Here is a 15,526-nt window from a genome sequence, read left to right as displayed (position 1 = left end):
TAGTAATAGAATATAACACAAAAAGCACATGTATCTCAATTAATGCAGAAAAAGCATTTAACAAAATTCAACAGCCTTTCATAGCAAAAAATCACTCAGAAACTATCAATGGAAGGGAACTTCCTCAACCTGATAACAGGTATCTATGATAAAAACCTCAGCTAACATCATATTTAATGATGAAAGACTGAAAGCTTTCCCCTTAAGATCAAAACGAAGACAAGAATATCCACTCACCACTTCTATTCAACATTGTACTGGAAGTTGTAACCCGAGCAATTCGGTGAAATAAATAAATAGATAAATAAAATAAAATAAAAAACAACCATATTGGATAGAAGAAAATAAAACTATGTGTATTTACAGATGACACAATTTTATATATAGGGAACTGTAAAAAACCCACAAAATACATACTAGAGGTAATAAAAAGTTAAGTAAAGTGGTGGGATACAATATTAATACACAGAAATCAGTTTTATTTCTATATACTAGCAATGAGCAATCTTAAGAGGAAATTAAGAAAACAATTCCATTTAAAATACCATCAGAAACAGTAAAATACTTAGGAATAAACTTAACCATGAAGTGTAAGACTTGTCCACTGAAAACTATAAACTGCTGAAACTAAAGGACACCTAAATAAATGGAAACATCCCACATACATGGATTGAAGACTTAGTATTGTTAAGATGGTAACACTCTCCAAACTGGTCTACAGTCTTGATGTAATCCCTATCAAAATTCTAAGTGCTTTTTTTTTTTTCCCAGAAATGGGCAAGCTGATCCTAAAATTCATATGGAACTACAAGAGACCCAGAATAGTAAAACCTATCTTTAAAAAGAACAAATTTGGAGGACTCACACTTCCTGATGTCAAACTTACTACAGTGCTAATTATAAAAAGTTTGGTACTGGTATAAGGATAGGCATATAGAAAAATGGAGTAAAACTGACAGTCCAGATATAAACCCATGCATCTATAGTCAACTGACTTCTGGCAAGGGTGCCATGATCATTCAATGGGGGAAAGAATAGTTTCTCCAATAAATGGTCCTGGGCAACTGGATAGCCACATGCAAAAGAATGAATTTAGACCCCTACCTCATACCATATACAAAAATTAACTGAAAATGGATCCGTAAGCTAAGTATAAGAGCTAAAACCACAAACCCCTTAGAGGAAAACATAGGGGTAAATTTTCCTGACCTCAGATTTGGTGATGGATTCTTAGATATGACACCAAAATCACAAACAAAAGAAAAAAAAATACGTAAATTGGACTTAATCAAAATTTAAAAAAACTGTGCATCAAAGGACATGACCAAGAAGTGAAAAGACAACCCTCAGAATGAGAAAAAAAAACACTTTGCTAATCACATATCTGATAAGGGACATGGATCTAAATGATATAAAAAAAGTGTTACAACTCAGTGCTAAAAATGCAACCTGATGGCAAAGGATTTGAATAGACATTTCTCCAAAGAAGATATACAAATGGCCAATAAGCATAGAAAAATTCACTGGGGAAATGCAAATCAAAACCACAATGAGATACCACTTCACACCCAATTGGATGGCTATAATAAAAAAGACAAGGGTTGGAAAAGATGTGTAGAAACTGGAACCCTCCCACACTGTTGGTAAATATAAAATGCTGCAGTCATTTTGTAAATCAGTCTATAATTTCCTCAAAAAATTAAACAGAGAGTTAACTTATGACCCAGCAATTTCTTAGATATATATTTAAGGGAAATTAAAATATATATCTCCACAAAAATGTGTACACAAATAGCAGAATTATTCATAATAGACAAAATTTGAAAACAACCTAAATGCCCACCAACTGATGAATGGATAAACAAAATGTATACAATGCAATATTATTCAGTCGTAAAAAGTAATGAAGTACTAATACATGCTACAACATGTATGAACCTCAAAAACATTGTTAAGTAAAAAAAATCAGACACAAAAAGCCACATATAGTATGATTTCATTTACATGAAATCCAGAATAGGAAAACCCATAGAGACAGAAGGTAGATTAGTGGTTACCAGGGACTGGAGGATGGGGATGTTTTAAAGGAAATGTGGAGTTACTGCAAATGGGTGCTGTGTTTCTTATTTGGGTGATGAAAATGTTATGGAATTAAATAGTGGTGATGGTTGCACAACAATGTGAATATACTAAAAATCACTCAATTGTACATTTTAAAATGGTGAGTTTTATGTTGTGTCAATTTTATCTGAATAAAAAAAAATTTAAATGCTTTCCTTAACATCACAAAAGAAAAAAACATTAGAGACATAACAAACCACAATCATCTTTGAAGAGTCTTTTTATTAATATATCCAGGTACACTTTTTTGGATACACATATAATCAAAACTGGCCTTCTTAAATAAACACTTGTATTTATTTTCAAAATGGGATTCCAATCTTAATTTTTCCAAAGCTTATAATAAAGTTATATTTGGGAAAGATAATTCTAACTCTTAGTATTACATGAAAATAGTTTACATTCTTTATAAGAGCAATCTAGAGAACTGCAGGAATGTTGGATGAAGTTCTTTCTTTTGGGACCTCCCCACTTTGTGAAATTATCATATATGTAGAAAAACCAAAACAAAACAAAACAAAACAAAAAAACCTCGTTGCTGTGGAGATGATTCTGACTCACAGAGACCCTACTGGACAGAGTAGAACTGCCCCATATAGTTTCCAAGGAGTGGCTGGTGGATTTGAACTGCTGATCTTTTGGTTAGCAGCTGAGCTCCTTAATCACTGCGCCACCAGGACCCCATATATGTAGAAGTAAAATTAAAATCCAAAGATTTAACACAATTTACACAAAAGTGAATTCACTAACAAAGTTGAAAGCTATCACTGCATATTTTTTGTATATATTCAACTATTATAATCACAAAATTTATAAAGGTTTCATATTAGGAATTTTGTGGCTAATAATCAGTATGAAGATGTTCTGTAATTAAACTGATGCTAAAGAAAAGCTGTGTTTATAAAATATTTGATAAAAATATTCATCTCTATTAACATTATGTCATGGGGGTACATATTACCAAATTATGAAGCTGTATAGGGCAGCTTTAAACAATACTCTGAGACTCTTCTTTTCCAACTTCTTCCTTTTTGGCTTCTTTCTTTCCAACTTCAGCCTCATTTTCATCTTCCTTTCCATTTCCTCCATCTTTCCCTTCTCCTTTTCCATATTCTTCTTTACTATCTTCCTCCTCCTTTCCTTCTTCCTCTTTTCCATCTTCTTTCTTTTTTCCATCTTCATCCTCTTTTCTATCTTCATCTTTTTTCCCTTTTCCATCTCCGTCCTCTTTTCCATCTCCTTTCTTTTCTCTGTATTCTTCTTTTTTTTCGTATTCTCCTGTCTCTTTTCCATCTTCTCCTTGCCCTTTTCCATCTTCATTGTCTTTTCGATCTCCATTACCTTTTATGTCTTCTTCATCTTTTCCATCTTCTCTTTTCTGTTTTGCATCTTTGTCCTCTTCTCCATCTTCCTTCTCTTTTCCATTCTTGTCCTCTTTTCCATCTCTTCTTTTCTCGTCTTTATTTTGATTTTCCTCATCTCCTTTCCGATCTTGTTTTTCATCATCTTTTCCTTCTGCTGTCACTGCTTCTTTCTTTTCTCCTTCCTCCTCAACGTCTTCTATTTTTCCATCTTTCAGCTCCTCAATTTCTTTTTCAGGAGCTAGTGCCTAGTTTTATAGAGAAAAAAAACAAAACAAAACCAAGATTCTATTTGTAAATTTAGAAGTATTTTCCCTAAATATCTAGACAGAATTATATCTATTTTATGGAAAGGATAATTCTTCATTTACAAAAAATAAATTTTCCTGTGAAAAAGACCTCTTAAGTATCACATCATCAGGAAAACATTCTAAGAAATAGGATTAGCTAAACTATCTCTACACAAACATCAACAAATAGATATTTGGAAAAATAATTTCAGGAAAACTCATTCGTATGAATGATTTTCATTACAAATATAAGGAAACACAAAGGGAATAGAAAAAAATGACAGATTTATTCTACATCAGCAATTCCTAATGAGTAGCATGCATGTAAACAAAATACAGCCCTTGGAAAAATAACATATTTTGCTTCTATAATGGGAAGATTTGGGCTTTTTTGATACAGTCACTTGAAAAGTCTTGTACAAGATGTCATAATTTCACTTACAAAAGATTCTCCATATATACACTTTTTGTTTGTTTGTTTTTTAGATTTGGGTACTACATCCCATTTTTAGTGTTTTACTATTTTATCTAGAAATATAGTATGCATTAAACTGCAAAACAGAGCATATTAAAAAATTATATAATTTTTATTTTGTAACCTGAAGAAGGAAAAAAAAAGAACCATATACTCTGGGAAAGGGATTTACAAATAGTCCATGGCTGACAAAAGGAATGGATGATTACCTTATATTTAATAAGAGGGTCATTACATTAGTACTACATCATGACTACTGGTATTTTTCTATTAACAGCAGTGTTAACCCACTCCTCCCATTACTTGTACCTTTAAATTCTCATATTTTAAATTCATTTCCTTTATTTTTACCTCTTAAGTACCATTAAAAGACAGAATCACTACTCATTTATTTTCTGAACCTTTAATCTAAAAAGTTAAGCAGGAACAAGACAAGGATGCCCACTCTTACTACCTCTATTCACATTGTTCTATAAGTCTTAGCCACAGCAATTAGGCTATAAATAAATAAATAAAAGGTACCCAAATCAGGAAGGAGGAAGTAAAACTATTCTTTTTTTGCAGATAATATGATCCTGTACATAGAAAACCCCTAAGATTCTATAAGAAACCTATTAGAGCTAATAAATGAATTCAGTAGTGTAACAGGATACAAGGTTAACACACTAAAGTCAGTTGGGTTTCTATACAGCAGCAATGAGCAATCTGAAAGGGAAATTAAGAAAACATTACCATTTACAATCATTTCAAAAAGCATAAAGTACCTAGGGATAAATTTAACCAAGAAGGTGAAAACTTGTACCCAGAAAATTATAAAATATTACTAAAAGAAATTAAAGAAGATCTAAATAAATGGAAGGCCATTCTGTGTTCACAGATTGGAAGGCTTAATATAGTTAAGATGTGTAAAAATGGTGTGGTGGCAGCGTCTGACCTCTTCTAACTTCACTAGGGGGCAAGAGAATCAAGATCAACAGCCCAAGGCTGATTCCTATGAGGCAGAGGTCAGACATGCCTCCTCTCTCCACCATCTTTACTAATTCTGACACCAACCGTCCCTCCCATGGCACTCTCTACTTCTGTGCCGGGTTCGATAACTCACTACAATGGCCACAGAGAACTCGCAGACAGTACTCACTATTATGGGGTTCATGAGGGAAGTAACAGGTTACAGTTCAGGTTCAGGAACACTCACGATACAGTTCTTCCATCAGGACAGCCTCTTCCTACCTCTCTCTGGCTCCTTGGCCTCTACCTTGCTCATGGGCAAGTGTTACAAAGCTGTTTTGGCTCTGCCAATAAGTGCCCAAAGGTACCCCACTCTGCCAGTAACCCTCGGCCCAAAGGCACTCAGCTCTAGCTCCATGGGTCAGCAAACCTAGCTCTACCAAGTGACTGGAAGCACCCTACTCCTCCAGCAAGCCTCCTGCCCAAAGACACTCAGCTTTCTGGCTCCTTGGTCTGGGAAGACCACTGCACCATCTCCTGCTGCCGTTTCTCTGCCACCACTTCTCACTTCTTCAGTGTTACAGTTCTCTCTCTCTCTCGGTCTCCTGGTTCCAGGTCCACTGTTGGCTCTCCGTCCTTGGTGGTGGTGGGATCCTCCCCTCCTGCCTCTGGGATGGCTCATTTCAAGCCCAGCGGGATGGCAAAACTGACCAATCCCCTTGGTGGGCCACAATTACCTTATTTGCATAGTCCCACCCCATCAGTTGGGTGGGAGTTACAAGAACATGCCGAGAAAGGCCACACAAAAGCGATCCATCGCACCACAAGATGTCAACACGGCCCAAAGCAATCTGTAAATTTAACACAATCCCCATCAAAATTTGCACATTTCTTCTTAGAAGAAATGGAAAAGCAAATCCTCAAATTTATAAGGGATTGCAAGGGGCCCCAAATGGTCAAAGCAATCTTGAAAAAGAACAGAGTAGGAGGACTCACGCTTTCTGATTTCAAAATATACTATAAAGCCACAGTAATGAAAACAGTCTGGTACTGGTATAATGATAGACATATAAATCAATTGACTAGAATTGAGAGTCCAGAAATACACCCAAACATCTATGGCCAACTGATTTTTGACAAGGGTACTAAATCCATTTAATGGAGAAAGAGGATTCTCTTTAATAAAAATGGTGCTGGGAAAACTGGATTTCCACATGCAAAAGAATGAATACGACTCATGGCCACAATGCGATACCTCCTCAACCCCATTAAAATGGCAATGAGCAAAACAAAACAAAAAAGGAAAACATTAGGTGTTGGTGAGGTTGTGGAGAAACTGGAACCCTCATCCATTGCTGGTGGGAATATAAACTGTTGCAGCCACTGTGGGAAACAGTTTGGCAGTTCCTCTAAAAATTGAACATAGAATTACCAAATAACTCAGCAATCCCAATCCTAAGTATATACGCAGAAGAAGTAAAGGCAGGAATGCAAACCGAAACCTGTACACCAGTGTTCACTGCAGCACTTTTCACAATAGCCAAGGTGGAAACAAGCAAAATGTCCATCAACAGATGGATGAATAAACAAAATGTGGTATACACATACAATGGAATATTACTCATCCATAAAGAGAAATGAAGTCCTGATACATGTCATAACATGGATGAACCTTGAAAATGTTATGCTGAGTGAAATAAATCAGTCACAAAAGGACAAATACTGTATGGTCTTACTTATATGAAATAAGCAAATATATAGAAACCAAAGACTATTAATGGTTACAACATGAAAAATATATTCAATGTCATGGAGTTGTAAACGTGGAAATTGTTGTGTTGGCGGATGTTTTGGTATGTATGTTTTCCTCACAATTAAAAAAAGAAAAAAAAATCATCTCAAAAACAGAAAAGGAAATAATGTTTCTTTCAGTTGCACCCATTCTTAAATTTTCAAGTGGACAAATTGTTAACATTGTAGGATACCTCAATAATCTTGGCTTCTCCATTTTCAGCATTTTCACTGTTGTATTCTTCTTTAACAACTTCTTGCTTGGTTTCGGCTATTGCTCTGGCACTTGTATTCACGTTTTTTTCCATCATATCATGTTTCATCTTCATTTTCTGTCCATCAACACAAATAATAGAAATGAAATATACAATTTAAATACAGTGTTGATTAAAAGGCCAAAGTTATTTTACCAGTTGTAATTATTTGTAAAAAAAAAAAAAAAGCCTTAAAATACCACATATAGCCCTGGTATCAACAAAATTATCATTCAACACTTTGTTTCACTGTAAATCTAAAGCAACATTAAAAATTAACAGTGTGTCTCTGATATAAATCAAATATTTTTTTTTTATGTTGAGTGATATAGATGAGAGGCCACAAACTAGAATGCTGACCAGTGGCCACTAAGGGACAATTGCCAGCATCAGGTTAACTTTGATAAATGAACTCTCTGACTACAGTGGACCAGTTTATCTCTTTCAAGTCTAATAATTAGTAACATGGTTTTTTTTTTTTTTTTCCTATAAAGCCTCACTGGTAATAATTAAAAGAAATGCTATGTTACTAAGATCATCAGTTTAGATACATTTGAAAGAGATAACCTGAGGATATAGGTGTTTCTATCTTTGTATCTACAAGTTTTGGAATGCTTTGAATCATGATTGCCTTACTAAGAAAGCTCCTTGCCTAAGTGTATATTGTTTTGTGGCATTGGTTGCCAATCCCGTGAGATGTCAATGCTCTCCCCTTCTTGACCTTGGGTTCCCCATTTCCATTCATCCTGCTTTCCTGTCCTCTCCTGCCTTCTTGTCTTTGCCCCTGAGCTGGTGTGCCCATTTAGTCTCATATACATAGTTGAGCTATGTGTATGATTGTTTGTTTTGTGGGCCTGGAAAGAGCACTTATTTAATTAAGGGGTCAAAAAATTTGTGTTTGAATTCTGGATCTGCCAGTTACTTACTATGATCTTGAACAAAAGCATATAGCTCTTTGAGCCTGTTTTTTCACATATATAAAGAGAGTAATACCTCCTACCTCACCTCACAGGAATGTTAAAAGGAACAAATAAGAAAATACATAAGAAATTTGTTTAGACATTGTAAAATGCAATATAGATATGTTATTACTCTTCTAACATAAGACAAACTGAGGGCCAAAGAGGTGAAAGTAATTTGTCCATGACTTCATATCTGTTTTGTTCTAGAAATCTCTCCTCTTTTTTAAAAGAAAACAAACTGTACTTAATATTTTAACACTGACAAACTGAGTGCCTACTTTTATAGAACAGTGAACTTAAAAAGTAAACTAGAAGAAAAATGAAAAATAACTTTCTTTTCTGGTGTCACAATTAATAGACCAATTATCACTAAAACTTCACTTGCCCTAGTTTTAGCAATATCTTTTAATCAAGGATTTCAATGCATTTTATGAACATGGCTATAGTTTACAGTTTCCTCAACTATAAAATGATAGGATTAGATGATTATTACTAATGTCCTTCCTAGCTGTAAACTTTTATGATTTTAGGAGTTCAAGCGTTAAAACATCCTTATGCATTAGGTAATTAACAATGAACTTAATATTGGGGCTATTTCTACATGTCTTTAGCCACAACATCAGAGCACAGAAGCCTGCATGAAATTCATTGTGTCCATTTAAAAATAATGTATGTGAAAACACTTTGCAGACGGTAAAGTGCTATCAAATGTTAATTATTACTATTATTACAAAGCATTACACTGGTTAATACAGTTTACACCTTTTGTTTTCACAGGAATATTGATATTGTGTCTATATCATGCCAAAGGTATGTACATTTAATGGATCTTATCCAACTGAAACTTTGTTTTATGTCCTCCCAATGAAAATGCCAAAACAGAGTGGACACATCACAAAACATGAAATATCCCACCCAAAGGGCTTATATGTACTATATGGTATAATAAAATACATTACTAACTGAACAGAAAACAAAGGAAAATGATCAGCTGTATGCGTTTTGAAAAATTATTTGGAAAAAAAGCAATTTTCTTTCAAATTGCTTTCCTAGTTGAATATTTACCCTTGGAGTTACTATTCTTTTTGGCTTCAACTCCGGTGTAATGGACACAGGCATCTGCATGAAAAACACAAGTTGTAGAAAAAGAAAATAAGAAAAAATACATAATTGAAGAAAGATGACTAACAATGAAATTCAACTTTCGAATTAAAATAAATAGTTCAAACTGAGCACTAGGGGAAAATTTTCAAAAATAAATCTCATATTAAATATAATACTGTACAGGATTTTCTGGATTTTAAAATTACATTTCACAATGCTTATGCAACTTAAAAAAAAACTACTTACAGCAGAAAGTCTGGCTGATCTCCTCTTTGGCTATATGAAAAAAATCATCAAGAAAATTATAGGTATACAAAACTAGAATTATCTGTATTTCGGTGAAAATATTAAGTGAAACTACACAAATATTATCATTAAAGAAGCAATTTTGAACTTAGAAAATATTGCAGTAGAAATATAGGTTCTGATTTTTCCCGCTTCTCGGCTCTTCATAAGCTAAGGAAAATCCCCCAAATTAAACTTCTATTGCTAGGCTAAATTGTCACAGTGGCTAGTAACAAGGAGCATATTTAGAAATGAACGTATGACCCCATCTTACCAACTGACAAAGCAATTCTTTTGCTTAAAGGGAAGAAGCTCTCTCCAGATCCTGATAGCTCAATAAGGTCCTAAATTACAAGAAGTTTGGAGTTTTCAATACTTATTATATTTCTGAGAGAGCTCGCTGGCATACCATATTGGTACTTATTTGCTACAAATATACCAACCAGCATCTATTTTAAGCTATTGTGTGGCTGAAATTTATAAAACCAGTGAATTTTTTAGGGGGGGTGGGGCGATACAAATTCTAAAACTAAAGCAACTCACCTCCTGCCTCGTATCACCTTGACCCGCAGCCTATAAATAGGAAAAAAAATCACACAGAAAAAAGGTCGTCTATATAAATATACAGATCAGAAAATAATGCCTATAGATTACAGTTGCAAAATAACTGCTTATGACTTTTTCCTTGGTTCCTGCTCAAGCAGCCACCTGTTGTTTCCTAGTAGCCATGCCACATACTGCTGTTTACTAATGTGCAAATATGCACCAAGATGCAAAAGCATGCTCAGAAAAAAGTTTAGACAACCGATAGTTAATTTCATCCTTTTGTGTAAATCTCATCTCCTAAAAACAAACCTTCTTAATTTTTAAATCACCTGTTGTAGTCTGACACTGTTAACGCCCCAAAAAAGTGTGGGGGCGGGGAGAATGAAGGCGGGACTGTGCAATTTCCCTGTCTCTCTACCTTGCCTTGTGCCTATGTGATCCTCTCCTGACTCTGGACTATTCCCCCCCCTCCGCCCCCGCCAAATTTTGCATAAGAACTACAACCCCCATAATCCTTTGGGGGGGGGAACCTCTCTTTGTTCCAACGTCAATGCGTTATCCCAAAGAGCCGGCCGCGGATTTTAAAACTTCCCGCCACTACCTGCTAAAAGGTTGCTGTCAGCTACGTAAAATAGCAAGACCCATTGCACAAGCCTAGAAAAGCGCAGCAGCGGGAATCCCATGAAGAGTGAAGGTGATTAGAAACGATTTATTTCCATATATGAGCAGCCTTTAGTCTGAAAATAATCAAGTTACTGCACCGTTCATACTCACAGCCCCAGAACACCAGGGAATCTCAGTCATACTCCTATGTTCTAGGACTAGAGAAGGCGGGGCGGATAAATAGGAAAAATATCAAAACAATCATAATGGTTAATTAGCATACAGTGTTTTACAGTTTTACCAAGCAATGAAACAGCATTCGGTTTTACTTCTAAGGGGCCCAGAAAAAACACCAGGTGTGAATTTATTTCCCGTCTAAAAGAGGAGCCAGGAATTTTGAAGTGAGATTTGCAGGAGCCCTATAACCCTATACCTTAAATCAATTCTGCATGTTTCAAGTGAACAAATCCATGCTACCCCTAACATCAGCAACAGCATATCAGACACAGTTCTCTTTTGCCCTTTCTACCTTTAGCTAGAGAGCTTGGAGAGCACCAGATCTCTCAGCCTTAAATTTGCTAATTATAGAGGTGAATCTCTCCCTTCTCTAGGACGGTTAGAAGTCTGCGCCGCCTAATGGCATAGGATTATCATTGCATAGCCATCGGGCTTGACAAGAAGTGGACGAGGGAAAAGAAAAAGAAAAAGAAAACGGGAAGAACAAAGGCAAATAGAGTAGAAAGCCGTGGCTTTCGTTCCTCAAACAAGACAGTTCCCCAAGAAAAGCCAGAGGCAGAGGAGGGAACTGGTGCCTGGAAGTGTGGCTGGGAGAAGTGTTCTCCAGTAGGGTAAGTGGAGGAAGGGGGGTGGGGTAGGAAGAGACAGCATAACGCTATGGCTTTTTGTAATTCAGCATGGAGACACCTCTCAAGCGATTCTTTCCTTTAAACAAAACAAGCCAAAAGTGAACTACTAGTTGCATGCAAGACTCTCCTAAACCTTACACTGACTGCTCTTTGCCCTTCCCTCCCTTTTCATTCAGTACATCACAAAATCGAACTATAAGCCAAAATGCCAAAAAAAAAATCTGCCTATTAGAAAATATGTTTCAGCAACTAATCCCCCTTCTGTTTTCCCACTGCGCTTACCTTTCTTTTGGGCATAGTTGCAGCTCTGTATAGGAGATTTTAACAGCACAAAAAAGCCAAAAGCAGTCTCTCTCCGACTGCTTGGAGAGCAACTGAGTTTTCTATGAACTAATTGCAGCACGACCTGTACTCTCCTCAAAAAAAAAAAAAAAAAAAAAAACCTTCGTTATTGGCAACAGTAAGTACACCAAGACGCAACCAAACTACGTGGAAAGGGGTTATGACTGGGAGATAGATTGGAGTGACAGACCATCAGGCCAATAGGGAAGTGGCCGGCCGGGGGGGCGTGGCCCGTGGATTTGCCAGAAGCCCTCTTAGGATGCCTGCTCTGGCCGCTGGCGAGCTGGAGGAGCACGCGGACTTAGTAGACGCAAAGTGCTTCAAGCCTAAGACTGGCAAGAAGGCGGGACTTGTCTTCATCTTTTTTTTTTTTTAACTCTCTTTTATGTTATAGTAACAGACGAAAGCCACTGCAGTTGCTTTCTCCGAGGGCTCCAAAACCGTCACCTTCCCCTCTTCTCCCAGTAGGAAAGTACTTTGGAGACAGAGTTCAGTTTGAACTCTAGTTCTTCCACCTTTGGCTGGAGTGGAGATAGACTGAGAGAAGCACTCATTTAGAGAGTGGACAAGAGTGGTGCTGTGTCTCTGGTTGTGGAAACTTCCTGCCAAAGCAAAAATGGGGTCCTGGCATGAGGAGGGCTCCAAAAATGGCGCGCATCTTTGGAAGATGGAGAGTAGATGCAAAACTGAGCTGGAAGAGAAGGAGACTCCGGGAGGCGAAGATACTGTTAAATACCGCTAAGCCACTTGGAGCGCGTCCACTAAGAATCCAATAGGATCCTGTATGAAGCTTGTAATAACAGAGGTCGGAAACCCTGGTGGCTAGTGGTTAAGAGTTCGGCTGCTAACCAAAAGGTCGGCAGTTCCAATCCACCAGGCTCTCCTTGGAAACCCTATGAGGCAGTTCTAGTCTGTCCTATAGGGTCGCTATGAGTTGGAATCGACTGGACAGCAACGGGTTTGGTTTTTGGTTTTTAATCCATAGGAAACGAGGAGCCTTGGTTGCGAAGTGGTTACAGCGTTGGGCTGCTAACCGAAAAGTCAGGGACTCAAACCCATCAGCAGGTCTGGGGGAGAAAGATGTGTCAGTCAGCTTTCTTACAGATTTACAACCTTGGAAACATATGGGGGCAGTTCTACTCTGTCCTGTAGGGTCACTATGGATCGGAATGACTCCAAGCAGTGGGTCATCTAGAGGAAAAATATTGATAGAGTGGATTTTGAATCCAAAGGTGGCATTTAGTGAAGGAATTTGGAAAGGTGCCACACGTAAGTGTTCAGGATTCAGTCTTGACTATGTTGAAGAGCGTGAGGCACTGACCTCTGGTGTGAAATTTAAATTGGTGCCAAAAACTCAGGCGATTAGAGGGAGATTGAAGTAGGAGGGGGGGTTAGCTGCTGAAATACGTATTCCCTAATCGGCAGAGTTTTTGCTTTTTTTTTTTTTCCATTTTGGTTTATATTTCGATTTTCTGATGGACTGAATGGAAGACGAAGGAAGGGTAAAAGGTTGCTACAGAATACCAAACCATCCTTTGAAATTAACTTACAGTTTAACTAAAGAATCCATCATTTTTATTTCTGCCCATTTTCCCCCAGCACCTACAGTGCACAATTAAACAGATGAGTAGGGTAAGACTTTGACTGCAGCTCAACTTCCCTCACCCTACCTTTATATTATGTTCTGAATCAAGTACATAAATCAGAAAGACATTAAAATTGCTCCTTTTGCCCATGGTTGTTGGAATCATTACTAGATGCTCTTGATACTTCTTTTCACCCTTATGGTGAAAGTATTGTTGGGTGAACCTAGGTATGTTTCAATCATTTTATTTTCCAAGTGTTAGAAGGTAACCGTAAAAATAACATTCAGTGTAAGAATTGCCTTGTTAGGATAAGGTGAAAAATGAAGGGAAAGAAAAATGTGCCAGCACTGGAACACATTCATTAATAAATTCTTGTTTAGTATTTCTTTCTTATTTTGTGAGTCTGATTTTGCTTTTGTAAACTAGCCTGTTATGAAAAAGCAAAACCTCATTGTATGCAAATTTGCATTATAGTTTCTGCCCTTAAGGATTTTATAATTTTGCAGGATGGAGCAAACAGATGCATAAACATTTACAAATTAGTATTGCTTGCATCATATGAGTGGTGCAATCTAAGCTCAATAGTAGAACAGGAGGGAAAGATCTTTTAGGGCTGAGAAGATTGGAGAAGGCTTTTGTTGAGGAGTGGTATTTGACTTTACTCTGAACTGTTGAGCAGACTGTTATATTATAGCAACAGCAGAGGTAGGAAATGTTTGTACTCGTTCAGGGAACAGAGTAACTAGTCCCAGTTGGTTGAAACAAAATGATCATGAAGAGACTCGGGAGGTAAGGCTTAGAGTTTGGAGGCAAGGCAAAATGTACAGGTCAGTGGTCTCTAAGATTCCTCTTACGTTTGTTGGTAGTTTTCTCTTATTTTTGGTCAGTTTTTTTCTCCTTGCTGTTTAACCTATTAAAACTGATTTATATCTTATTAAATTGAAAAAATAGTCATGCATGTATGCTTAAGAAAATTTTCTAAGTGTAGACATGCTTCTATTTCTTGATCCCTACTACCCGCCCCATGAGGAGCCCTGATGGTGCAAAGAGTTAAGCGCTCGACTGCTAACCAAAATGTTGGCAGTTCAGTAGTTTGAAACAACCCAACCGCTCCGAGGAAGAAAGACCTGACAATCTGCTTCCATAAATATTACAGCCAAGAAAACCCTATGAGGCAGATCTACTCTGTCACATGGGATCGCTATGAGTGAGAATCGGCTCGACAGCACACAACAACAACATCCACCGCGTGCTCTTCTTTTCAACCATTAATCAGGCTTATGCTTTGAAGTAGGCAACCTGGACTGGGATCTTTGCCTTTGCTATAGCCCCATTCTCTAAGTCTAGCCAACCGTTCAGATGCCAGCCAAATGACAAAAGCCTTCTCCAATCCTCTTAGCTCTAAAAGATCCTTTTCTCCTGTTGTACTATAGAACTTAGATCACATCACTCATATGACACAAGCAAGCTTGATTTTTTTCTGCTTTCCCCAACCATTCTATCCTCCTTCTTCACACTAATTCAAACTGACATGTACTTATTTCCTTTTTTCTAAATACTTTCTCAGCACTTCACTCTCTACATAACTCCCGCAGAAACAATACTGCTAAATTATTCTGTGAGTAAAGTTTTCATTTTTGTGTAACTGTCACCAAAGTAAAACTTTTTATTGGTTCATCTTTTCTAAAATTACACTAGTTTGTTTCTCTTTTTTAATTATTTATTAATGAGCATGAGAGTTGAATGCCTGACAGTTCTCAACACAGCTCCCTTATTTCCCCAGGCTATTAAGCATGCCTACCATCACTCTCAAAATTTACAGGAGCTTTAGCATGTCCATTTAGTAACCACTGGGAAATGAAACAGGAGGATATGAAAAATTACAGAATAAAGACACTGTCATGGATTGAATCGTGTCCCCCCAAAAATGTGTGTAGCAACTTGGCTGGGTCATGATTCCTAGTATTGTATGATTGTGTTATCTGATGTGAT

General features: G+C 36.9%; 1 protein-coding gene across 1 annotated transcript; it reads right to left on the bottom strand.

The window, feature by feature from the left end:
* Window positions 1–2,847: 2,847 nt before the first annotated feature.
* Window positions 2,848–11,903, bottom strand: HMGN5 (high mobility group nucleosome binding domain 5). Its single transcript, XM_004378906.1, has 7 exons — window positions 11,889–11,903; window positions 10,135–10,164; window positions 9,553–9,582; window positions 9,268–9,321; window positions 7,181–7,318; window positions 3,647–3,730; window positions 2,848–2,913 (listed from the first exon to the last, which is right to left on the bottom strand). The coding sequence occupies exons 1-7, from the start codon at window positions 11,901–11,903 to the stop codon at window positions 2,848–2,850; spliced, it is 417 nt and encodes a 138-aa protein (XP_004378963.1).
* Window positions 11,904–15,526: the final 3,623 nt, after the last annotated feature.

The sequence above is a fragment of the Trichechus manatus genome, unplaced genomic scaffold (assembly GCF_000243295.1).
Source record: "Trichechus manatus latirostris isolate Lorelei unplaced genomic scaffold, TriManLat1.0 scaffold00060, whole genome shotgun sequence".
NCBI classification, from domain to species: domain Eukaryota; kingdom Metazoa; phylum Chordata; class Mammalia; order Sirenia; family Trichechidae; genus Trichechus; species Trichechus manatus.
Note: the sequence above shows the minus strand (reverse complement) of the source record. Positions and strands in the feature narration are given on the sequence as shown.

Excerpts from the sequence above, each read along its gene's own strand:
- HMGN5 (XM_004378906.1), bottom strand. Across the intron at positions 9,322-9,552 it reads GATCAGCCAGACTTTCTGCT|ATGCCTGTGTCCATTACACC; the intron begins GTAAGTAGTTTT and ends TTTTTCATGCAG. Across the intron at positions 3,731-7,180 it reads GAGAAGCCAAGATTATTGAG|GCACTAGCTCCTGAAAAAGA; the intron begins GTATCCTACAAT and ends CTATAAAACTAG.